Raw genomic sequence first — 25,976 nt, forward strand, 5'->3', positions numbered from 1 at the left:
CCAGGGCTCCCGTAGGGGTCCGGTTCCCCCAGCACCCCCAGGGCCCGCTCCCCTCTGCCCGGGTACAGGCGGGCTCCAGTACCCTCCATAGCCTCGGGGTCCCGTCCCGTGAGCCCTGCCACCCCCGGGGCTCGCTCCCCTCTGCCCGGTTCAGGCGGGCTCCAGATGGCTCAACACTCCCGAGGTGGCATGCCCTCATCCCAGACACCAACCATGGCTGTCGTCCCCTCAGTGCCAAGCGCAGCAGGGAATCCACGTCCCCCACCCCAACCTGGACACCACCCAACTCCCTCTCCTACCCCTGGCTCCCCAGCAGGATGGTGCCAGGGTGGTGCAGGGTGTCCCCTCCCATCAGGGGACTGCCACACATCAGTGGGTAAAAAAGAAAAAAAAACATTTATTGTGCAATCTGCATCTCTTGTCCCAAACCACACACACACCCTGACGACATAAATAGGAGTGGACCAGCCGTGAGTGCCAACCCTCCCTGAAGGGGAAGGTTCCCTCGGGATGACAGCGATGGAAGATGCTGGTTCTTCAGAGAGGGGCTACAAGCCCTGGTTTCAATCAACACCTACAGTGCAGCACAGGCCTGGGCAGCAAACACACCCCACTGTCTGGAGTCGGCCATGCACAGCACGATCACAGGGTGTGTTACACCTCAGCACCGAATATCTGCATCCCCTCACTCTTGAGCAGGGCTTTCCCAAAGCTGAGAGCTGCAGGGGACACCATGGCATCACCACAACAATGGCAAGGAGATGGGTGGCTGCTTGCAGGGCAAAAGGATCCATGCTCACAGCTTCCTTCCTTCTGTGGGACAATGTGGCTTTGGGTGCTGGAAGACATTTCTTCAGCCCGACCACCCTGCATGGCTCAGAAGGAGCTGTGAGAAGGCCCATCCATGAGCTCCTGTGTTCCTCCAACCCAAATTGGGGCTTTGGAGTTTTTCCTCTCAAAACCACCTTTGTGGTGAGGACGTACAAAAAAGCTCTGAGTAAAAAGTTCCATCTCACTGCTGCTTCCTTGCATTGGCACAGGTGTCCCCAAGCTGGCTAACCCCTCCTGTTGGGGGGAAACACTCATAGAGCAGTATCAGAGGACCACATGGCTTTGTGTGTCCCAGTCTCACAAAGAGACCACTGTCCCAGGAAATAAAGGGGACACTGCCCCACATGGAGAGGGCTGACTGTCTGGACAGTTCAGTCCTGTCTGTGGTGGCTGGGACGAGACCAGAAAACAAGCAAGAGCTGGAAGGACTCAGCTCTCCTCCAGCGCCCACTGGCCAGCACCTGTGCAGTCCCAGGTGTCCAGCCCTGCTCCCTGCCAGAGCGCAGGTCTGCTGCACCTGGGGCTCTGCTGCAAAGGGATGGCACTGGGCAGAATAACACCGTGAGGACAGCCTGGAGAAGGCCCTGGGCACATCTGCTGTCCTATGTCCCTGGCACCTCCCTGGCACCAGGCACTAGGGCTGGGTGAGCCTGCTGATGCCCCAGAATGGGCTATCTTGGCAAGCAAATGGCATAAGCTGGGAAATCCTCTGGACCAAGGCAGCCACTGCAGACACAGGGACCAGTGTGTGGTGCTTGTGGGATGCTCATGGGATGCTCACTGCAGCAGAGCTGATGGGGTTAGGGGCAGGCTGGCACTTCTGCCCCCACACACCCCTTTGGTCCCCAGCTCAGCAAAGCCCCTGGCTGCAGACAGGGTGGTAATGGCACTGTGGCAGGACAGGAGCTTGGCACTGACCAGGGGCAACAGGCCCAGGATGGGGCTGCAGAAGTTCTGGCAGGACAGGCTGAGGCTGTGCCTCTCCTGGGAGTTTGGGGAGAAGCAGGTTGTCATGGCTCTCCACACTGGGCAGCAATGGCTCCTTCCACCCTGGGGCTTCCCCCTCTCCAAAATAATAACCCCAAAAAAGGCAAGTGGCAGCAAGAGACATGTTTGGGAGAGCCAGCCTCCACAGTGCCCCTGTCACAGCTGCCCACTGCTACTCAAAGGACAGTAGGTCAGGATGGGTCCCCTCCACCTCCCAGGCAGGGGTATGAGGTTCCGGCCGCCCTGTGCTCCCTGCTGGCTCATGCTCCAGCCCCGGTCTCCGGGAGGCCTTCTCTGTGGTGGGTGACATCTCAGTGGCCCTCTCACCCACTTGCCACTGGCTCTCCCGGCTGCCCTTATGGATGAGGTCAGGCACGGGTAAGGCACTGGTAGGCTGGTCCCCACTGGGCTCTAGGGTGCCTGTCATGCTGGGGACCCCAGGGCATTCTGGAGGAGACGGGTCTGCCATCCCCAGCTGTTCCTCTGTGGGATCAGGGTGGGCTGCAGGTGGCTCAGGAGGCTCCTCTGTGCCGCTCCTCGTGCTGGTCCCCTCTGGCTGTGGAGCGATGAGCATGTCCTGGGGGGTCTTCAGGGCACGTGGTGTCCGCTTCTTGGTGATGGGGGGCGGGGGTTCCAGCCGGGGAAAGGCGTCCAGCCCCACAGCCCTGCAAGCACAGAGGGACAGTCGCATACAGCCCCACGCTGGGCCCCTCCATCCTGTCCCAACGGCCCTGGCACGGGGTGCACACTGAGGGACACTCACCCATCCTCAGCGGCCGGCTGTCCCATGCCCAGCACGGCGCCTGCGCTGGCGTTCACCTCCATGGCTCCCACGCCGGGCAGGCCGGCCAGCTCCTTGCGGCGCAGGAGGTCATTCACCTTGGCGCCCACGGCCTTGCCCAGGTTGCGGAGGTGCTGGCTGCCAGGGGGCCGGGAGGGCTGGGGCAGAGTGCCCGCTGTGGCAGGGATGTGCTGTGCCCGAGGCGTGGGTGCCGCGCTGGCGCTGGCATTCTCAAACATGCTCTGGTCCACTGGAGGGGGAAAGGGAAGAGAGAGGATGTGAGCCAGACTGGAAGGGGGATGCCAGCAGGGCCAGCCCACCAGCAGTGTGGGAATACAATCTTGGGGACTGGGAGGATGTTCCTACAGCCCCACAGAGGCTGTGGGCAGCCAGGCCATGCCAGGGCTGCACAGGGCAGTGCATGCACGGGGGATGACCATGGGGCAAGACAGGGTAGCACTGAGCCCAGTGTTCCACGTTGGCACTGCCAACACATCGAGAGCTTCTCTTACCTGCAACCAAGCGACTTGGGAAGCAGGTTGTGGAAAAAGAGAGAGAGAGAGCGAGAGCAAGTGAGCGAGCATTTACCAGGGGAATGGCAATGGAAGAGGCCTGTCCCTTCCACACTGCCAGCTGAGGTGTGCTGCCAACCCCCTGCTCAGACCTGTCACACTGCCTGAAGAGATGGGACTCACATAGAGGTCCCTTGTCAGCCACACCCTCATAAAGCCACAGGGCCTTCTCTAGGGGCACCCACAATCTGGGCTCTGCACTGCCTGCCCCACCATGGCTCCCCCAGCCCAGCCCAGGCTGGCTCTGTGTGGTGGGTGGCAGCGGGTGCTTTCTGGAGAAAGAGCTTTGCAGTCATACCCCACCTCTGAGCTACACTGTTTTCTCCACCACGTCTTCCCAGCAAGAGTCCTTGAAGCTGCAGGGGCTTGCCCCTGGTAGTGCTAGCTCAAACCCCCTGTGGCTGCCTCTATGGCAGTGTGGGTCTCTGTGTGGTGGCTCCAGCCAGTTCCTGGATGCACCTGGTGCTGTTCTGGGGCCTCAGTGCCTATCAGCATCCTGTGCCCTCCTCTACCTCTGCATCCCAGGGGCACATCCTGGGACAGAGACAACCACCTCCATATTCCATGGGACAGAGAGAGAGAGAGGAAGGGTTCTCAGCACTGCTTCCAACCTTGTGATGGGCTGGACTCTTACAGAGACCCCCAACCCACTGCAGGCCCTTTCTTCTGCAGTCTGTGTCTCCACCTATGGTCCTGCTGAACAGCGACCTCCCTGCCTGCACCTGCAGCATCTACCAGCCCTGGGGTTCATTCTGCAGCTACTTCATCTGCACCAAGAGAGCCACCCAGCAGTGCCTGGGCAGCCTCTCCTCCAGCCTGGACACCAGTCCCCAGGAGCATGAGCAGCCTGACAACCTCTTGGAAAGCTCTCTTTTGGGTTCTCAGAGGACTCCCAGCCCCTGAGAGGGACAGGCTGGCCAGCAGCAGAGCCAGGACATCATGGTCCAGGACCAACTTACTGCTTCCCAGTGCCAGCCCATGTTTCAGCATGGCTGCCAGTGCACATTGTGCTGCCACATCTTCCCAACACTGTGGCTGCTCAAGACCCAGATCCAGCACAGCTCCCAGGAGGGCTAGAGCTGCCAGGGACTCTATGGCAGGCCTGAGATGCTGGGGGAGCAGGAGCTCGAGGCACAGGAGGCTGCAGCCCCCAGGGTGTCGATGCAGCCCCAGCAGCCAGGCGGCTGCCGCGGGAGGGCACTGCTCCATCACTCCTGCCGGCGGCAGAATGAATTGTTTCAGGAGCAGTGAGCCCTGCCTGTGTGCTGCTCTTCACAACACATCTACCACCCTTTGAGAGCAGCTCTTCCCTACTTTTCCTTCTCCAGCAGCTAAAAATCTCCCGAGCCCCTGGAAGTGCTGATTAGCATCTCTCCATCTCTGTGAGGACCTCTGCAGATGCCAGGAAGCCCTTGGCACCCTCAAGCTGTTGGGTCAGCCCTGAGACAAGCCTGTGCTGTGCAGTGGCTGAAAGGGAAGACTGAAACCCCTCAACTCCCAGCAATATCCTGGGCACCTTGGTCTTGGGGGCAGCCTGTGGCTGGCACCACAGGCAGGAGTCCCACAGGGCAGGAGGCTTAGGTTGGAAGGGTCTATGCAAGGCCAGAGGATGCCACTGCTGGTGCTGGCACCCAGCGTGGAGAGGGAAGGAAGTACAGAAAGAGAGAGAGTCAGTGAGAAGAAAGAGACAACAGAAAGCCTTGAGAAATAGAAAGATTTATTTAGCAAAAGCCAGTTGACTAATGACAACACCCAAGGGTTAAGTGCACTTACATTGACAGATTGGCTTCCCAGATAGAGTCAACAGTTAGTAATACGACAGTTGTAGGAAAAGAAAAGACAAAAAATATAGCTATAAAACCCCTGTCAAGGTCCATAACAAAAGTGAGAAGCTAGAGAGGAGTCTTGGAGGCAGCGCTGACTTAAGAGGGGTCATTTACACGTGTACAGCCATGGTGCAGCATGATGCTGGCAGGATCCCACCCGGCCCTGGCAGCACCCCCTCGGCCTGTGGGGCACCTGCCACTGTCCCCTGTGGGCAGAGTGTGGGGTAGGAGCCCAGGGCCACAGCTGGTCCTGACAGCTCCTCATGGGACACGGCCTGAGCTCTGTGTGTGCAGCAGGGATGGACCAGAGCGGTGGCTCAGCAGATGGCTCCCCCCTCCTGCTCCCTGAGGCAGCCCAGCCTGGCAGAGACCTCTGGCCTGCTGTTGCTCCTCCCAGGCTCTCCCTTCATCTGCCCTGTGTATACAGCTGAGCTCCTGCTGTCCCTTCCCCTGAACAATCTGTCTGCCCCCACGGAAGTCCCTGTCCAAGCTCAACCATCCCTACCCTGTAAATGCCATGCCTTGCATGTGCTGCCATGCCCACTTCTTCCTCCTAGCTGGACCAGCCTCCCACCCCTTGCTTTCACCTTCAACTGCTGCAAGCTGGCAGTGGGATAGAGTCCCCAGCAGAGGGGCTGGCACACAGCTGTGGGACAGGGCATATGGAGGTAGTGGTGGCCAGAGAACAGAAGCACCGTGTCCCAAACAGCACCCTCTCCCACTCTGCCTGTTCTGTGGCTGGTGCAGGAGCTCCCCTGACACCAGGGCACTGCTGGGGACACTGAAACATATCCTTCTTTCCTTCCCACTAGACCCTCTAGCTCCTCAAGTCCATCCAGTCCTGTCTTGTGGTGAAGGGTGCGTAGCACAGCTCGTACTGACCCCAGGGGTCTCATCCCCACATCACTCCTCAGGAGCCCTCAGCCCCAATGGGACCAGGGCAGAGAGAAGTGATGGACCTTCCTCAGCAGCCAGGCTAAGCCCTGGAGGAGAGCAAGAGCTGGTGTCAGCCAGGAGTTAGTTGCAGGCAGATTGAGCAGAGAGAGAGCTGGCGAAGGCAAGAGCAGCGGGGAAGCAACAAAGCAAAGCAGAAGCAGGACAGGAGGGAGGATGGGGAGGAAGACAACTGTGCCAAATCCCCACCTCATCGAGTGCTTCCACATGAAGCTGGGTGGACATCAGGACTCTGGTTCATACCCCTTCAGTCATGGCCTCTAAGAGGCTTAGCACCAGACAGGTGATAAAAGTGTTTGCAGGAAAGGAACAAGCTCTGGGTCTCTTGCAGGCCCCCACAGATGGCTCTCAGTCATAAGCATCTTGAGGGCTGGTGGGGGATCCCAAGATCTTGGATTCACTTTTCCAGAGGGTGCAAACCAGATGTGATGGAGCCCCCTGCAGACACCAGCAGCTCACTTCCCATCGAGGGCTGGAAGTGTGCTCATCCCTGAAGATGCCACTGCCAGCACTGCAGCTCCCAGCCTTGGTCTGGGGCAAAACTGCTTGGAAATGAGAGGGTTTGTCTATAAAGCAAAGCAGGGAGCTTGCGGTGATGGTAAGTGCTTGAAAATGTGACTTGAGAGCACCAAAAGGGCTTTGAAACCTGGCAGCTGTGCCAAGGAGCCGAAGGACTAGATGATGATGAGAGGGAGGACACTGCACAGCTCAGTGCTGCATGCCCTGGCTCCTTGCTCCACACTGAGCTGTGCCTTCCTCTCTGCTCCACAGCCTGCGAGAGGAGCAGGCTCTGCTCACACACCCTCCACCTGCCTTGGCAGGGACAAGCCCTGTCCTGGAAGTGCCATATCACCCTGCCAGCAACTGCCTGCACCTGGCCAGCCTGTGCAACCTCACCTCACCCCTTCAACTCCTTTCCAGGCTCAATCCCACTGTCCCTCAATGCCTCACTGCTCATTCACAGACCTACTCTGACAGTGCACTGCCACCAACCCTCACCTAGCACGGCCCTGTACTCATCCCCCACCCTGCCCAGCACACAGAGAGCCAGACCAGCTGCTCTGTCCCTGCTCACCACCCCAGGACTGCGTCCTTGGTCCCTCTTGTCCCTGCTTACTGCCCTAAACCTGCTCTACCATTCCCCCAGCAAAATCCTTCCTCTGCTTTACTGCTTCCTCAGCAGCAGTAGGGGCTAATCCAGCAGGAAATCCCTTCCTTCTGCCTGACCTTGACACATGGTTTGCAGAGAGACAGGGGCCAGGGGAGAGCACAAGGAGCTGCCAGCTCAGTGTCTGCTGCAAAGCAGGGATGCTCCAGCTCAGCACACAAGCCCATGCATGCTGCAGCACAGAACGCCCGGCACACGCCCTCGGCACGGCTCCATCCTCACCTCCACACACTCCTGGCTGGCTGCTGGAATCCTCCTGCTCCCTCCTCTGCCCACCCTCCCTCCGGGCTGTCCTGTCCCTGCCAGGGCTGCAGGGCTGCAGCCAGGGTCCTTCCCAGCTCCAGCAGGTCCTGGCTGCTCTGCACCACCTCCTGCTGACCCCTACACGGCAATCTCGTCCTCCAGGCTGTCACCCAGGTCCTGCCTGGGCTGGACGTGGAGCAGGCGCGGCGGTTCCTCCTGGGACCAGGAGTCGCGCTCCTCGCTCTCGTCCGTGTTGGACTCGTACTCAGAGGCGATGCCCGACTCGCGGAACTTGATGAGCTCCAGGCTGCCCAGTGCTGGCTCCGGGGCAGGCGGCCCCGAGTCGGGCAGAAAGCGGTAGCACTCCAGCTTCACCAGACAGTCGTTCCTACCTATGGGGCTGCCCATGGTGCTGGGGAAAGCCGAGCTGGGGCCCAGCGGCGGTGGGTGGGTGTCCTCAGGCTGCGGGGTGGTCGGGTCGCAGAGGACGGGGAGGGCGTTGGAGCGGAAGGTGATCTCCAGCAGACTGTCCTGGGAGCCTGCTGCAAGAGAAGGGCATGGCTAAGAGGCCCAGCTTGCCTGGGCATATCCTGGACACTGTGGCTGGCTGCACACTGGCCGGAGTAGGACAGTCGGGGGTCATTTGGGTATCAGCCTCTCCACTCTCACTGTTTTGAGGGGCTTATTTGGCGTCACTGATGCCAGGAGCTGCTGCCGGCCAACAAAGGGCCAGTTCTGCAGGACAAAAAGTTAACTGTCTTCCAGCCCAGCTCCTGCAAGGAGCTGATGGTCACATCTGCTAGAGAGGAAAGTCAAGTAGTGGCTCTTGGGCAGGTATGGAGCTGGCCTGGAGCATGCAGCCACTGGGGAAAGCGGACATACAGCTGATGGAGGTAGGTGACTACCTGTCCATACAGCCCTCCCAGAGCCCCTTCCCATGCTGCATGCAAGCACCCTGCTGCACACACACAAGCCAGGCCAGAAGGGCACAAAAATCCCTCTGAGCAAACCGACTGGAAATACACAAAAAACCCAAGAAAAACACCCACATGCACATCCCCCATAGCCCTCGCTAGGTGCGAGGGAAGAGGAAGGGGCGGCAGCGCTTACTGGTTGTGTTCCCCGCCAGCTTCAGCTCCAGCTCCTGCACCTGTTTGACCAGGAGGGAGATGTGCTGCAGCAAGTCCTTGTTCTGGAGCAGGAGCTGGTGCACACGAGCCTGGGCCTCCAGCCGTGCTGCTGCTTCTGCTGCCAGCTGGTCCTTCAGCAGGTGGACCTGGGACAGGAGAGAGCAGGTGAGCACGGGGAGATGCTGCTTGAGGGTGGAGGGCTTCAACTGCAGCCATCCCTGCTCCTCTACCAGGGCTCACCAGCATCCTCCTCACTGATGTGATGGAGCAGCTATTCCCTGCAGCTACTGCAGATGTGACGAGGAGTGTGTGGGCAGTGTCACACCTGCAGCTCAGTCCCCTGACCTCCCTGATGGAAAAGCTTGAGGCCAAGGCAGGCAGCACTGATGGAACTGTCAGTTGTGCACATGAGCTGCAGGTGTGCATGGAAAGGGCAGCCCAGGAGGAAGGCAGATGGATGCAGCTGAGGAGACATGCTCAACTGACTGGATGGTGCTGTGGGTGAGTGAAGGTGCAGCCGTGCAGCAGAGCTGGCCCTGGAAAAGCTGTCTTTTTGGGCAGGTTTCCCAGAAACAGGGCCCAGCCAGAGGCCTCTGTCGCAAGGAGGGGCTGCAGTAACACAGATGGCAGGGTGCTGCAGAGGGTGGTGGCTCACCCTGGGTCTGGGAAGCAATGCCTGTGGGGAGCCCACAGGCAAGACCACCACTGATTTCAGCACAACTGTGTATATGCAAACATCTATGTCCCCAGCACCATGTCCCTGAGGGCAAACAGCCAGGAGCTCCTGCCCAGAGCAGTTCTCTGATCTGTGCTCGAGCAAGGAGAGCCCCAGAAATGTACACTGGACAAGGGGACAGCAGTAATCTGGGGGCCACACTGACTCAGCACCCCTTCCTGGCACCCACCCATGGCTCCTACCACTGCTCCTCTCTCCAGCAATGACTGGAACCAGTAAAGCACAGATTTGCAATGAAACAAAAAAACTCAAAACCAAAATAACCAGAAAACAAAAATATCCCCACCAAACACGAAAGGCTGTTTTACCTTGGTCTAGAAAGTGACCTTGAGGAAGAAGAGGGAGCTCTCTGTACCTGCCAAGCTGTGAGCTGCTGCTGCAGCTGCAGGGCCCCCAGAACTGCCCAGCTGGGGGCCATCTGCCCCCCAGGATGGGTACCAGGAGGCAGTGCCAGGTGTGCTGCCAGGCAGGTGCTGCCCACATGCAGCCAGTAAGGTGGCACGGCAGTGTCCCTGGGAGAGCCAAGCTGAAGCAGGGTGAGCCTGGGAGTGACAGGAGGCCAAGCAAAGGACTGGGATTTACAGCTTTCCATGAAGCCAGACCAAGGGCAAGGGGTGCAATATTTTACACTCTGAGCAGGCACCACAGAGCCTTTTGGATTGCGAGCAGCATTATACTTAGACAGACATAAAGGATTCCCCGAGGATGCATGTCCCTCTTCTAGAGGGAAAAGCAACTTGGCAGCCTGTGACCCCAAGAGGCATGTGGGCTCTGGAGGCAGCAGCTCAGCCAGAAGCACAAATACTGATTTACTGATGCAAGAGGAGGAAAGCCACGGGGCAGCACAGAAAGGCTGCTGGAGCCCATTGCTCAGGCCAGGAAGAAAGTTGATGAATTGCAGAGAACCCTGCAAAGGGTCAGGGAACAAGTAAAGCTCAGGTAATGAGTTAGATAAAGCAGCCAGAGCTGCTTAAATGAGAAATAGCTGCATGGAGAGTGAGCTGCCAGCTGCACAGCCCAGGCACCAGTCACTGGGGCAGGGCACTGGTGAGCAGACAGGGGCCAAAGGCCCAAGACACCTGGCAGCAAGCAGACCTAAGCACCTCATGGAGCTTCCCGTAGAGCTGCCTGCCTTCAACACTGCCTCAGGCAGGATACTCCAGCAGCTCCAAGGGGCTCAGTAGTGTGCCCCAGCCCTGCCACTGCCCCTGGGAAAGAATGGAGGGGACAACCTGTGCCACAGCCACTTGTGTCTGCTGCTGCTGTTGCTGCAGGAGCTGCTGGAGAAGCTGCATCTGGTGGTGGGCAGAAAGGGGTGTTCCCAGGTCGGGCAGCTGGGCAGATGAGGGCAGCAGCATCTTGGGTGATGCTGTCAGGATATCTTCAGGGTGGAGGCAGCTCTGCAAAACACCAAGGTTGAAAGCGTGATCCCCTGGCACTCACCTCAGAGAGCCACCAGGCACACATGAGCTTCGGCACAGAGCAGCTCCCCAAAATATTCAGAAAAGAAGCACCTGCATTCAAAGCTAATGCATGCTTTCCTGAGGGTGCTGACAAACTTTGCAAACAGTAAGGGATTTTTCGCAGTATTTTTTCAGTTTCAACAACAACCCAAATATTTTTGTAAAATATTTTTTTAAGGCTGATGCTTACCATGGGAATTTCCACTGTATCAAAAAAGTCTTTTATTTTTGTTTTTTTGTGGAAAAAAAATCCGTATCAGCTCTGCCCCAAACGCTTTCCATGTGGCTGCACATAGCTGAGCCTTGGCACAGCACTCTCCAGGAGCGCCCTGGGCCCCGAGCCAAAGGGCAGCCCTGCAGCGGCAGATGGCTTTGATCCGGGAGCTGGGGAATGCTGCACAATCCCTCCCGACCCCGGGGCCCTCGGGATAAGCATCAGTCATGGGGCTGGGGCCGTGCCACCCCCTGAGAGTGCAGGGCAGGGACCCTTGGCTCACTGTGGCCACCCACCTCCTTGCCCACGGCATCGAGGTCGGTCACGCCGCGGCTGAAGTCCAGGATGTCGGCTCCGGGCAGCGGCAGCTCCACGGCGTCGATGTCGGTCTCCTCGGCCGAGGCAGCCGCTCTCTCCACGCCGGAGAGGCGACAGGCTGTGGGAGCAGAGTCAGGGCAGGGCACGGCCTGCCTGCACCTGGAGCTCACTACGGTTCTCCTGCAGTGAGGGGAGCGATGCCCACAGCAATGCCCACCGCCCCGTGCCACCCACCCTCCAGCCCTGCAGGGCAGCAGGTACAGAGAGACACGGCTGCTCTTCTTGCTGCTGCTGGGGGAGGCTTGTGGCCAAAAACACTCCCAGCCCCAGCACATCAAACCTGGGAAGAGCAGCCAAAAGCCCTGATGTGGGACAAACGGGCCACCAAGAACAGAAAACACAGATAAAGCTAAAGAAAGGTAAACAAGAGATTATGGGGAAAGAAAAACAAAAAACAGATGCTCTGCATTCCCCAGGGAGCTGCATATCGTGGCTGGGACATTGTGCGGAGGAAAACCAAACAATGAGCAGCCCAGGGCAGCCCAATGATTAGATCATCACGACAGCACTGGTCACAGAGGCAAGCAGGAAACTGCAGCCCAGCCCAGGCTGCTGCTGTTGGGATGGGGGGGATCCAGCCCACAGCATGGGATGGCAGGGCAGGGCAGGCAATCCACACACAGACAGGCAGCACGACCTGCCGGTGTCCCACCCAGCACAGGAAAGGTTTGACCAACCACTTCCAAATCATCTGCCTTCCCTCTGATGGGAAGACCACAAACACGGCTATGTCCCATTCAGGGACTTGCAGAGAGCTGGCCCCAGACCCAGGCGTGCCTTGGGACACGAGGCAGGTCTGTGCTTGGGGCCTCTTGTGCGGAAGCAGCGAGGGAATGTTTGCAGTGTGTGCAGCCAAGCACGGAGAGCAGAGTCCTGGGCACTGCTAATGGGCTCCCAGCAAGGGGGATGTCTGAGAGGATCACGGCTAACACCTAGAGAAGGTTCCTTGCTGGGCAAGAACCCAGCTTGAGACTGAAGCACAGCAGGTCAGCTTGCTGTGCAAATCCATTGCCCAGAGGTGTCAGCCAGAAAGGAGCAGTATGGGAACACAATGCCTCTGTAAACCACATCTGCCAGGCTCCAGGAGCCCCACGCCACCCCCACACCTCCCCCTTTGTAGAATACCTGGGACATCCAGGTCATCTCCATTCCTCTCACTGTCTCCATCCTCCTGCCCATCTGCATTTTGCTGGGTGTGCTGCAGGCTCAGCTTGTGGCACACCTCGAACGCCTGCCCCACTGTCCGGACAATGCGCATGGCTTGGCTCTGCAGGAGGCAAGGAGAGGAGAGAGGGGATGTAACCTCAGCACAGTGACCCCCCCAGCCTGGCACAGCTCTCAGGAGTCCCTGTGTGCTGCCACAGGGTCTCAGAGCTCCAGGGTGCCCCAGGCTGCCAGCTCCAGTGCAGTGCCATGAAAGCACACCAGGATGAAATGCGTATCTCAGCATCTTTACCTTCTTCTTGGATTTGAAGACATTGCACCTGAAGACATTGCTAGAGCCATCCCTGGCAATGTAGCTGAAGATCTTTAGGTCCTGGGAGTCATGAGATACATAGAATATCCTGCAGAGACAGAATGGAAGGGCAGATACAAGCATACACATTACCCACATGCCCAGGAGACTGCTGAGGCCACAACCAATGCTTCCCATGGCACGGGGTGCTGGCAGATGCCCAGCCTCTGCAGCACATCCCTGCTAAAGCCCATCAGAATTTTTTTTGGCAGTGTTTTTACCTCAGATGGGAAAATTATCCTGCTGATTCTGCAGCAGCAAGCAATTTGCAAAGGCAGCACGGGACTTCTCTGCTCAGCCCCACAGGACAGAGTCAGCAGCCCAGGAGCCCTCCAGGGATGGAGTAGAGCAAACCCCAGTCCTGACCTGCTCCCACAGAGCTGGCTGCCTTGCCCAGGTGCCTGCCACCATGTTTCCAGCATGGCTGGGGGCCTCTCTCACTCCAATTTGACCTCCCTGGGACAGACATCCCATGCTCTGGGCTTTTGGGAATAAGATGGAGAGGGGGAGCTGGGAACTTCGGGAGGCACCACGGGCTGCTCTCCACAGGATGGTGGCAGCTCTCCATGGTCAGTCCCCAGCACAACAATGGTGTGGTGTGGGTAAGTGGCATGGCCGAGCCACACAAACCTCTGTCCCCTCACCCAGCAGCCTTACCTGTAGATGGGATCATGCATGACAAGCATTTTGTTCTCATCCCAGGCCCATTCTTTTTTCTGCAATGAAAGAAACTGAAAATGAGTACGTCAGATGCTGTCCTTGAGAACAAGGACAGGGCAGAGAGACAGTCTGGGGACAGATTTGGGAAGGTCTTGTCACAGCTCTGCTGCTGCTCCCCTGCAACCCTTTGCCAAGGGTCAGGTCCTGTTGGGAACCAGCCACATCCCATATCACCTCCCACAGGACCCCTCAAGCCCCTTCTACACCCACATCAGGACTGGTTCAGCCACCCTGCAGGAACATGACTCACACGTGGCTGACCCCAGTCCATCCCTTCCTCTCCCACACCACCAGAGCTTCCTAGAAATTCAGGGATGCTGCAGCTCCCTGCACCAGAAGGAGAGGGGTTCTGCTGCTGAGGCACTGCTGCCCCAGGGACCAGTGCTGCCTACCTTCTTCTTCTTCTTCAGAATGACCTTCACACCATCCACTGACACGATGAGATTCACTTTCTTCTTCTTGATATTCTTGGCTTTAAACTCATACTGCGGGAGATGGAAGAAAATACCTGAATTAGCCTTCCTGTGCCAGGACAGCCCCAGGGAGGGCTGAAGAGGCTCCGACAGGAAGGGGCAAGAGGGACAGGGACAGGTTTTCCTGATCCCACATGCCCACATCAACCTGTGCATCCACACTAGGACAGGACAAAGGGGTCTTTTTGCCATGCAATGTCCCTATGCCCAGCATCTGGAGGAGCACACACCAAAGCAATCCAGCACTGGATGTGGATAATGCTTTGCCCAGTTCAGGATGCTGCTGGGAATGGTAGCTTGTGTTTCAAAGGCACTTGCCCTGCCCCTCTGAAGCACTGTGCCTCCCCAGAGAGTGACCACCACCCCCCAAGCTCTGCCAGCCCCCAGGGATCAGCAGCCCCGCTGGCTTGTGGCCATTGCTGAGCTCTGGAAAGTGAAATGGCATTTCAAAGAGTTGGATATTTTTGGGCTCAGTCTAAAACTGAAGATGATTGCTGAGGACTCCATGAACCTCTCCAGGGGAGATGGGATAATGCAATTACTCACTTCAATTAGAAGTCACTGGACAGGAAAAAATCCCAACAGGAACTTCCAAAGATCAGTGACTAAACACAAAGCCCTGGTCTGGCCCAGGGAGACAATGAGATTCTCCCCAAATCCACCCACTTTGGCATTTAGAGTCTTACAAGCATGGAGAGGGCTGGCAGGGGAATAGCCTGAATAAACCATTTGGGCTGATCCTGCTGTGGGACTTTTGAGGAGTCTCATAACTGGTTTACCACAGGCATCCACATCAGGCACCCGATGTGCTGGCCCCACTTGCAGGGACCTGTGCACAGCCATGGGACAGACCCTCTGTGCCCAGAAAAGCCCTGCATCCTGCACCATGCCTGCCTGAAGGAGAGTGCTTTGATTTATCCTGCCATTATTTGGGCAGTGTCTCTGCAGAGGGAGCAGAGCCCTGCCTCCGGCCCGCGCCAGCCTCGCTGTGACATTTCCAGCACCGCATGATGTATTAACTCTGGCAGCCAGAGCCAGCAGGCAGGAAAAGCTGCTGGCCCTGACCTGTGATCAAATGATAAAAGACCTGAAAGCACAATTCCTCAAAGCCATTTTGAAGTCGTTGAAGGGGATGGGGGATTCAGACAGCTTGGAAAACAGTGGGGGGAATGCAGCTCTGCCCTCCCCCATGCACAGACCAGGCAAGCCTACCCACTCCAGGGCTGAAGCCATGCTGATGGGCTGGAGAAAGCAGAGCTCAGGCTCCCACTATGGTTTTTATCAGCATCAAAGCCCCCCAGAAGATCTCCCATATGCTGCTTGCATGGCTTACTCCTCATGGAGAAGAGTCTCAGCAGAGCCCCTCACCAAAGAGTCCACTGGTGAGTCTCCAAGTCCCATCATATTCCTCTTCCCCATCATTACCAGCAGAGGTGAAACTGCATTCAAGAGCCCTTTCTTTGTGCTTTGTCACGATATTAGACCAGTGCCTCAAACCCAACACAAAAGGAATGTCTTGATTTAGCCCTCAAAAGGTGTGCTTTGGCCTGACTACCTTGGAGTAATTAATCTAGTCCTTTCTGAGGCTCTGCATGTTATTTTTCCAGGAGCTGCAGGCTGAGCTGGATGCTCTCTGCAGCATCCAGGGTGACTGCATGGCACCTTGGGGTGCTGCAGCCTGATTTATTGGTCCTAATGACCATTGATTATACACATCCAGTCACATTTCCAAGCTCCTGGTGCTACGGGGTTTCTATTCTGGGCTAACCCCAAGTGCTAACTAATGCGGGCATGGAAGAGGGAAAAAATATCTCAGGGTAAGACTATTTTTAGCCTGTTTTTTTGGTGAATAACAGCCCCAGGACAGAAATGCAGACAGGCCAGGAGGTTTCAGCAAAGATGCTACCCAGCCCTGGCATGTTTCAGGGCCAGAATCATGCAGAGCTCCTCAGAGAGGCTTCCACAATCCCTGGCTGCAGCCAAGGGATTCTGCTCAGGCTTGTCCTGAGCCTGGCAGAGAGGAAGGCTGTGGGAAGAGCTGCTGTGCCTCTGCCATGCTGAAGCCAAAGCCCCCTTGAGCTGATGGGTCACGGCAAGACTCCAGCAAGAACCAATGGAAGCAAAGAAGTCAAATTCTCAGAAGGACCGACCAGACAGATTTGTTAAGCCCTTCCACAAATCCATGCCTTTATCCTGACACTGACTCGAGAGGCAAGCTCCTTTGGAAGCCTGAGCCATGTGCTTAGAGGGCTGTTACCCATCCCACCTCATCCAGAGCTCATTAGAGCAATCAGTCCAACGAGCCCAGCGGCTCTCCGGGATATGCTTCCCATGCTCTGCAGCGCGGCTCCAGCCAGTAACACGCTAATGAACCATCCCCACTGGGGCTCTAATGAAACACTAACCGTCATTTAATAACAAATTAGCAAGGAAGAGGATTCATTAAGACAGCCATTCAGCTAGCTGCCTCTCACATCCCGGCGCTGTGCAGGGAAAGCACTGCGGGTCCCACAGGCCAGGAGATGCTGTTGCTGATTCGGAGGGGCTTCCTAATTTGGTCTAAGGGAGTGTCAGCTTTGTGCAGTTCCTCTAAGTGAGATCTGAGCCACAGAGGCTGTAAGGGATGAAACCAAAACCCTTCACTTAATGGAGTCATGGAAGAACCTCTCTGTACAGCTGATCAGGAGCTCCCTGGTTTGGAGCTATTCTTGATGACAACTCTGCCCAGGCACAGAGATCTGCCATGTCTGCCTATATTTGTCAACATTCCTCCTTCTGCTGCACAGTGAAGAGAGAAAGCTTATGAGGGATGTAAAGCATTAGGATTTTAGCTTTCCCTGCTGCTCAGAGGAGAGCAGAGGTGATGATGGCAGGGTTGGAAATGTCACCAAAGGGACTCTGAGATGGTCTGCACAGCCACAGCCACTGCTGCTGCATCCAAAACAAGAGGGCACTGGCTGACCCACAGGAAAAGAAAACCCACATGTTTCCAGAGACACTGGGCCACTGCCACCCAGTCCTTACTGGGAACACATCCTGCATCCCCAAAGATGTGCAATAGGAGTGTCTCTGTATTTGGGTGCAGGAGCTGGGTGACAGCAATTCACCCCACATTCACTGGGCACTGCAATGTGATTTGGTGACTGCTTCAGGAACAAAAACACATTTCACACATGATGAGCTCAGCTACCCCTGGCTCGATCTTGGAGAGCTGAATCCTAGCCTACGGCTTAATAAAGAACTGATACAGAAATAATTATCCAGCTTGAAATCAAGAAAGGAAAGAGGATTTGCAACGCATTCCCATGATCCCCCTTGGTTCCACACCATGTAGCATTTCACTGTATTACTTATAACCAATTAAATGCCGTAACAGAAGAGCTTTCTTAGCCTTCAACCCAGGCAGTTTGCACATTTTGGGCATGTTTCTGGGTCTTTAAATATCTGTAATAATGCTACAAGCTTGGATTAATTATATTAATTCTTGTTTATAGCAATGTGGCAATGCCAGAAGAAAGAGAAGAATTAATTTCAGGGAAATACACAGAAAATGGAAAAGGAAACAAAGCAAAATTATCTGTTCCTGGACTTGCACAACTCCACAGTCGGTCTCCAACTGAAGCTCTAAGAGCTGCATTAAAATTTTTGAGCAAAGGCTGAAAATGGACATTTGAGATACATCAGTTTAGAAACCCCACAACTATTTGAGAAGTAAAGCAAAGGTGGTCTCCGTAATGGAAAAGAACTATAAGATCACTCATAAAATCCAACGAGCTGAGTGAATAAAGATAATCCCTTACTTTTACACTGCCCACAAAAAAACATATTCATCCTTTCAACTGGAAGAGAAACATCTACTCCATCAGAGCATGGGAGCCTTACCATTGACCTCAGGTTAGTGGGAGTCTATTTTCAACATCTGTCTTTTATGCAGAGTTCAGTATTTAAATAACTTTGGAAGGAAAAGAAGCCAGCTGGTGTATGCATCATTGCACAACGCATTCCTAGTGGCAGAGTATTAAAATTGCCCTTTCTGGAGAACTTAGTGTAACATATGTTGCTTAATAGAGAGCGCATGTAACCTTGTCAGCTTGGAGTAAAATTATGTATGAATCTGAGAGCGATGGGTATGTGTGAAAAGCAGGGAAAACTCAGCATCCCTAGAAAGATGCTATCCATCCCTGTCGGGCTGTTTCCACACAGCAGAGCTGTGAGAAAACTTGGAACCACGTGCTGCACACAAGGTTAGGCAGATCAGACACTGAGGAGGAGAGATGATATCTTTCTAGATCCATCATCCCCCCCCACACTCACAAGCATCCGAAAAATGTTAACCTGAATAAAAATGCCCTCATTTCATTCTGGCCCATCTAAACTGCTGTAGGTACAGATTTAAGTCTGCCCACTAGCACTATCCATCAGTAAGGGAAGATACCAGGAATGCTTTATGGTCACATTGTGCCAGCAGAATACTGATACACAGAATATCTTTTTAAGGAAATTGCTCTAAGTGCATCAAGCTACCCCTGCACCTTTCCATCCTTTATCCTCCTTCCTCAAAAGAAAAAAAAAAAAGGTTACAAGCTTGTACCTTGTACTGGGGAAAGAGCAGTGGTCTGAGAATTCAATTAACAGGGAAAAAGCAATTCCCACAAAACTCACTGCTGCTCTGCCAGCTTGGGAGGCAGGAGACGAAAATCTGCTGTAAGAAAAAGCATAGAAGAGGATGTCATTTTTGCCAGAAAGCTATATTTCTATGTGTTTATCCAGAAAGGTTATGAAACTGTGAGCAAAGCCGCGTCCCCCAGAGCCACCTGTGCTGAATGCAGAGGGCTGGCTGGGCAGGACCCTGCTGGGAGCACCCTCAGCTCTGAGCTCCTGTGCCCATGGCGATGCCCCCGCAGCTCCTCCTCGCAGCTGGTTGGCACAGCAGCTCATAAAATACCTCCAGAGTTAGACTTTAACCCCGGGTCAGCCCGGGCTAATGACAGACGTGCCAGACTAGCGCCGGCTTTCCCAGCACTTGGGGGGAGGAGCGGTGCTGTGCTCTTGATGAAGAATTAACTTATTACAAAATGACAGCCGGGATCGAGTTCAATCGGCACAGGCTCCGCGGCGCCGAGAATTAGCGGCTGGGGGGGAAGCACATGCCTCACAATTCCTGCTGCTGAAAACATGGGCAATGACAGCAAACCTCAGAAATGTCCAGGAGCTTCCCAGGAGGGAAGCCTGAGAAACCTTGCTGGGATCCTAATGGCTGTAATTGGGAGGAATAGCAAACACAGGTCTGTACAGGGCACGAGGATTTCGCTTTACTCAACCACACAAAGAAATGGCACCAACCCCAGTGCCCTTGAATGACTCAGAAGCCACCTGCGGGCTGTGCAGGAACGGGAACCTGGTAGGGAAAGGCCCTTTTTTCCTGGCCAGGGGTGCCAAGCCACCCTGGGGATGGGTATGGAAAGCAGGAGGAGCAGGAAGGCAGCATTGGCTTCCCGCTAGCTCTTTGTGGGATAACCAACATGCAGAGCTCAGTGCCAGGATCCTGCCAAAGCACCAGGGGCAGACTGCAGCCAGAACACCTCATGCCTTCTTTTTCCTTTCTGGTTAACTGGAGGAGAAGTGTGCCTTTCAGTCTGAAGGAAAAGAGCATGGAGAGGAGGAGGGAGTGATTTAAAATACAGCTTTGGCCCAGCAGCAAACAGATATAACCTGGCCAGAAGCAGCTTTGTAGATCAGAAGAGCTCCCAGCCATCCAAGCCACGCAGATCTGGGAATACTGTGTTGTGCCCAGCTGGGCAGGGAGCAGAGGCAGCAGTGCCTCCCCCCAGAGCCTGGGCTCAGAAGGGTAGGGCAGCAGAGAGTCAGGGTCCTGCCAGCAAGGTCTCCAGCCATGGAGCATCAATCACTCACTTCTGCTTCAGGCTGCTGCCCACAAACAGAAAGGCACCTGACAGCCTGCCCTGGTCCATGTCTCCCTCCAGCCCTACTGGGACAGCAGCAGTAGATGTCAGGGGATGAAATGGCTGGAAAGCAGGGCACCTCCCAAGAGGGCAGACAGCTACATCCAAGAGGTATTTCTGAACAAGGCTTCAAAATACCTGACAGTCCACTTCTCTGGGCTGCTCTTGATGCTCTCAGGAGACTCAGGCTTGCTGGAGGGGAGCACACTGAAATACCTGCTTAGCCTACTAATGTGATCAGCAATAAATGGACTAAAACCCATTTTTAAAAGACTGCCTTAAGCCAGCCTGCCAAAGTGCTGTGCTGCTGCCTGTGTGTGAGGACTCCCCACACCCTTCACCATGGGCATGGGATCCCATCACACCCCAGTTCCTCCATGCATTTGCACAGTACATGCCTGGCCATGACTATGCCCACACAGAAGCAGGGCACTTGCCATGGGATGCCAGCAGCACCTCCCTGCTCCCTCCCGGAGCTGGGATACAAAAAGAGAACAGCAGGGAGAGTTGGGGATCTCCCCAGTATGGTCACTTTACCTGGACTCCCCACTCCTACCACAAAAACTGGGGACAAAACTAGCTTGTGGCACTCACACTTGCAGCAGGGATGGATCCCACCATGGGTCACAGAATCATGGACATATCTGGGGCCAGGATGAAGGTTCCCACCAGCTCCACCAGCAGACTGTCAGCATGGCATGGCCAAACATGACGGACACCTCTGCCATCCTGATAGTCTGGGTTTAAACTACTCCTCAGGATTAAATTTCCCCTCTCCTCCTACCTACAGCCCATTGCTGGTGGCTTTGGCATGAACTGGACTTAAATTTAAGGGCATAGCAATTTGGAAGAGAGGAGGAATAATGGAGTACTGGATGCTTGTTCTTGGGCTTAATGATGCTTTTTTAAACTTCCACAGTTCCTTGGAGTTTGCATTTGCACATATGGGAAATGCAGCTCTGAGGTACATGTGTTTGTCTGAAATAGATATGATTTTGGTTTGCACTGACAAGGTCAGTGCCTATTTTCCCATCCAACTTCAGGTTTAATTTTGGTAACCGTCTGTGATGGTTGCGAGTACTGATGGGTATAAATGGGAATCAAGCTAAAAATATCCATGTTGTGAGAGCAGCAGAGCAAAGTTAAGGTTGCTGCTTCAAAACCATCCCAGGATTGCAGCATACCCATCTATCACACAAAATATGTTTTCCAATAACATAGAATACTTCACAATAAATGCCTTCTGCTCGGTTTGCTATTTCCTCCCAGAGAGCTGCCTCCATCCGCTTCCTCCAACCTCCCCTCACTACCTCCGAGTTTCACAAGTTGAGATGGCAAACTGGGACACACACACACGAGCCATCTGCAGGAGAAGCAGCTTCACAGGAAGCTCAGAGAAATCAGAATTGGTAAGAACTGAATCAATACCAGTCATAGGGTTAAATGGAGAAAGTTAACAGGCAGTGGCTTATTCTAACCCCTTCTTTTGAAGACTTCCATTTGCAAGATGATTTACCTCCCTTACAAGAAATCCTCAGGGGTTTCATACCTCTCTGTGTTTGTTTTTTTTAAAAAATCAGAGATTCAAAGGAGGCCTGAGACACCTCAGCAGCTTGCTGTGTGCCATGGAAGCCCACGGGGGATGCAGCAGCACTGTGTCATGAGGGATGCTGGAGCAAGAGTACACTTCCCAGCAACATCCCTCAGTTCCACCAGCAGCTCACCAAAGCCACCAATGTCCCTGTGCAAGTGCTACTGTTCATTCCACAGGGGCTTGACTAATCCCAAACCTATGAAAGAAAGCTGGGGACCCCATCCCACCCCAGCCACATCATTTCTCCTCCAGCCCAGGCAGACTCAGGCTCTGAGTGTGAGTGCTGCTCACGGGCTGGGAAAAGTGGCACCTCTCAGCCAGGCATGGAGGGCGGCGGAGAACACACAACACGCTATCTCCCAGCCTTGAAAACATCTCCAAACTCCTTTCAGAAATCCATGGAAGTGATAACAGCATGGACCTGTGTGGGAGGTGGCAAGCTCCCCCCTGCCTTCACATTTTGCCATCTCCGGTGACCAAGCCAGGGTGCGAATTAACCGGTGCGTGGGTGCGTGTGGGATACTGGTCAAACTGGTTATAAAAATAACAGCCGGGCTTTGAGCTGCTTCCTTCAGTTAAGGAAAACAAGGACGGGCTCTGTGTGCATCTGCGGGCACCGCTCTGGCGCTGCTTTTCACAGCCCGGGAGGGAGGACACAAGAAATGAGCTGTACACGTTTTAATATTTACCACCTGTTGCTAGAATAAGCAGAAGTGCATTCCTTGGAAAGCCCACATCTGACTGGAATTTGTGGCATTTTTAATTAGACATGCATTGGTTTGACCTATGCAGGCAGAGGCAGCACAAGCTGTTTGGTGCAACCGCCCTTTGAGGAAGGTAAGAAACTACAAGAGCCTGGAAATGGCCTCTGTTTATCCCACCCAGAGTGGGTTTCAGCCCATGTCCTAGAACAAGTTTGGCTTAAAGAGCAGCATTTGCAGCAGTTTAGTCATACCCCTTTACAGTAATCCCCAATAAACTCCTGCCCCTTTCTCTCACCAGCAAGACTGACGGGGCAGGGCAGGCTATGTCCAGCCCAGCACCTTCCTCCACCTGAGAAGGAAAACAAAATTTCTGTGTTCAAGATTAGCTTTCTTCCCTGAATTCGTTCTCTCAAAGACAGACCCTGCCTCAAGGCAGCTGAGGTAATCCCTGCCCACATAGAAGGGTCGAAGGCAGGGCTGATACTCCAGAAGAGCACAAATCCACCCTGAGGGCAGGTGACAAAGCAAGGGGCATCCTAAGAAGATACCCACACAGCACTTCAGAAAGGTGTCAGCTCAGCAAACCGAGCCAAATCACAGCACGGTGATATTTCTGCCCCAAGTTGTGAAATACAGGATTTATTTTGGTATTTTTTTTTACTGCTCACCACAGCGCTGCTCTCCCACTGTTGCATAAAAAGCTTGAGTAAGACCAGCTAAGAAGGCAAATGAGAATAGCCAGGCAGAGAAGCAGTGACACACCAAGGAAGGCAGGCTGGTAATACTGTAACTAAATCAGCAATTATGAAATTCAGACAATTAATAAAGAATGAATGAGCAGCAGCATTAAACGCTCAGTGCATCAGAAACAAGCCAGCCCTGTGGGGCTCATTAGATGCTGGTGGTGCTCAGCAATGTTTCTGGGTTGTAACTGGAGAAAAGAGGTAATTATTCATACCACACTTGCTTCAAAGTTCCTATTTCAACAATAACTAATGCAGGTATTAAAACCCATTCACAAAATTCTACATGTCAGAGGCAATAAGAATAATGTCCTTTAGAGAGATCTAGACAGAATTATAGAAAGAAATTCTGAGTAATAAAATTAGCAAGATTTTAGGTGGAGTTAGAAAAGAGGGGTTGAAATCCACCTGAGCAGATGAAGCAATGAGAGACAGACAGATGACAGAATGCCACTGTGCTTCCAGGAAACCCCAGTGAGGAGAACACAGCAATACTCATTTTTATGCAGGCCTGGAAAAAAAACAGAGTATTTGCTATCCAGGCCAAGTGTACAGGAATCTGGCATCTACTCATTTCAGGATGATTTTATATGGCATTGGCCAAGCAGCCTCTCACAGGAAAAAGTAACAGAAGCTGCATCTGCCAAGATGCAGAAATGTATCCTAAAAAGACCCTGGAGCCATTGAAAGGTGTCATCCCAGGGCAAAGGACACTATGAAGATACTGTGGTCCTGGGCAATGTGCAGCAAAACAAAAAGGTGACATTATCTCAAACCACAGCACTACTGAAATCACTGCCACTACAATCCATTCCAACAGAACATGTTCTGCTTTATCACACACTTCAAAGAAGAAACAGAAAACAGTTCAGAGAAAAGCAACAAGAACACGAGGCAGTTTTCCCAGACTCCTACACCCCAGAGGTTAAAACAAAGTCTCTGTATTTAGCTTTTCCAAAGAGAGGCACGGTGGGCATTTATCCACAGCTCAGACCTGGGACTGGGGAAGAGCTTCTTCTCATCAAAGGCTCTGACTTTAGGCAAATGTACAAAATCAACTAGCTGTGAGTTGAAGTTGGATCTATTCAAACCAGAGAAAGACAGGTCTTTCTTCCCAGAAAGCTCAAGGGGACCTGCACCCCGAGTCACACTCACCAACAGCTTTGGCCAATTATTCTGGATTTCTTTCCTTTTAGATAATGTGGATTTCTTAGCATGTAAATAGAGGTCAGCACAGATGTGCTCTTTGTGCTTCCAGTGCTGGAGATACACATCCCCCAAATTCCCAAGGATCAGGGAGTGTTTGAAGGAGTCCAGACCAATCCCATCCATCATGTTAAGAGGGAATAAGAAAATGCCATTGGAGCAGAAAGCTAAAACAAAACTGGAGGCCTTGGAGATAAAAAGAAAGAGATGGCTCTCCCTGATGCATATCACTACTGCAGTCCAACAACAACACTGTACAACATCACAGGTCGGGCTGTTTCCTGTTAAAGAATTAAGCTGAAATTTAACCATCTCTGCTGAAATTTCCTGTGACAAATACACACTTCAGGCCAGTTTTTGCAGCTTCTGCTGGAACAGATCAGCAGCTTCCATAAGCAAGCACACAACATGGGGAACAGGTTTGGTTGGGGATTTTTCCCCATCATGGTACACTCCCACTGCTGAAAACAAAGTGACAAATTAAGAATCACTGGGATCCTTCTCCTCCATCAGGAAGGAAGAAGGAAGCATTTTCTTCTCTGAAAATTCTTTGTCTAGAACCTTTGCCCTGGGTTGACATTACTCCAGATGGGACAGTCTGTGCCTTCCAAAAATCCCAGTTGAAGCAGATCACTTCACCCACCAACTATTGTCTACAGGGACACCAGAGCAGCCAGAGACCACATCATGGCCTTAGTGCCATGAGGAGAAGCAGCAGCCCAATGTGGCCCTGGCAGCCCCCTGTGAGGTGAGAAGGTGCAGGCAGGAGGAGGAAAATCCAGGGCTTTCATCGTGCTCTGCACACTACAGCCCTTCTGTGCTGGGATGGGGAGAGCGCTTGGCTCCTTTCCCTTGTTCTGGGCAGTGCTCCTTCTGCTGCCCTACAATAGATACATCCTTTCCTCCCACTCCCTAATTAAACTCCCATTCCACAGACCAGCTCACACAATAGATTTTGCAACCTCTCCTTTTAAACAGATGTGCTCCTTTCCTCTGCTCCCGCACGCTGCAGGAACACGCCGTGACATCCGCGGAGCTCTTGCCTCGCGCCAAAATCCCTCTCACCTTGCTGCAGGCTCTGACTCTGCGCCTCCCCGGCGGCTACTTGGTGCACAGCATCCCTTGGAACATCTTCCTGCTGCACCAAGCCAAAACCACCAAGAATTAATTTTAGCAGGGAAGAAACTGGGGCACGTGGCATTTTTTTTTTTTTTTTTGGAAGGCTGCTGCCCCGGGCTTTGTCTCTCTTCTGAGGTGATGCAGCAGAGAACACCACAACAGATTAAATTAAAGGGTTCTTGGCCTTTGAAGGCCAGCAGGGAAGCACAAGAGCAGAAAGGATCATACATAAGAGTAGCATTTAAAGTTGCCTTCAGTTTGGTTTGACTTTAATTCAGCCTGGATCCCTGCACAGGGATGTCTCCCTTGGAAGGAGTCTGACAAGTCACAGTCTCCTTGTGTCTTAGTTCCTCATCCATAAAACAGATACTAAATATTGCTTGACCTCTGCTTGTGGGTGTTTTTAAACTCTTTGCTCTCCTTTTCCTTGGTTATTTCTCCCTTTAGCCATGGAGCAAGAGTGAGGTATTATCTCTGGACACACTCAGGCCTGGCTGGAAGATGTGGCTGCCCAAAATAAGACTGCCTGCATCTCTCCTGCTCAGGCCCACGTAGCATCAGCACTCAGCACCAGGGAGCATTTGGACCCACTCCATCCCCAGAGTAAAACATTGCCATGATGGCAGAAAACTGATGAAAGCACTGATCTATTAAA

The 25,976-nt window shown here is 53.8% G+C and overlaps 2 protein-coding genes across 4 annotated transcripts in view; one reads left to right on the forward strand and one right to left on the reverse strand.

Moving 5' to 3' along the window:
• Positions 1 to 377: 377 nt before the first annotated feature.
• The window catches only part of NOS1AP (nitric oxide synthase 1 adaptor protein), a 42,414-nt gene continuing 16,815 nt past the window's right edge, over positions 378 to 25,976 (reverse strand). The window contains exons 3-12 of one of the 3 annotated variants that reach the window (XM_085068387.1): positions 13,912 to 14,004; positions 13,457 to 13,530; positions 12,740 to 12,848; positions 12,409 to 12,550; positions 11,202 to 11,341; positions 10,461 to 10,628; positions 8,473 to 8,638; positions 7,755 to 7,901; positions 2,582 to 2,849; positions 378 to 2,483 (exon numbers count right to left, since the gene is read on the reverse strand). In XM_085068387.1, the coding sequence (XP_084924513.1) occupies positions 1,991 to 2,483; positions 2,582 to 2,849; positions 7,755 to 7,901; positions 8,473 to 8,638; positions 10,461 to 10,628; positions 11,202 to 11,341; positions 12,409 to 12,550; positions 12,740 to 12,848; positions 13,457 to 13,530; positions 13,912 to 14,004 (1,800 nt within the window). In that variant the 3' untranslated portion in view covers positions 378 to 1,990. Of the gene's footprint in view, positions 2,484 to 2,581; positions 2,850 to 7,754; positions 7,905 to 8,472; positions 8,639 to 10,460; positions 10,629 to 11,201; positions 11,342 to 12,408; positions 12,551 to 12,739; positions 12,849 to 13,456; positions 13,531 to 13,911; positions 14,005 to 25,976 lie in introns of all 3 variants that reach the window. The other 2 variants (XM_085068388.1, XM_085068386.1) reach the window with 2 other exon arrangements.
• On the forward strand, positions 3,589 to 4,552 carry SPATA46 (spermatogenesis associated 46). The gene is given in 2 exon segments (XM_085068389.1): positions 3,589 to 3,869; positions 3,871 to 4,552. Coding segments are annotated over 2 exon segments (633 nt in total). The 5' UTR covers positions 3,589 to 3,788; the 3' UTR covers positions 4,423 to 4,552.

The sequence above is a fragment of the Lichenostomus cassidix genome, chromosome 8 (genome assembly GCF_008360975.1).
Source record: "Lichenostomus cassidix isolate B80296 chromosome 8, HeHo_3.0, whole genome shotgun sequence".
Lineage (NCBI taxonomy): Eukaryota > Metazoa > Chordata > Aves > Passeriformes > Meliphagidae > Lichenostomus > Lichenostomus cassidix.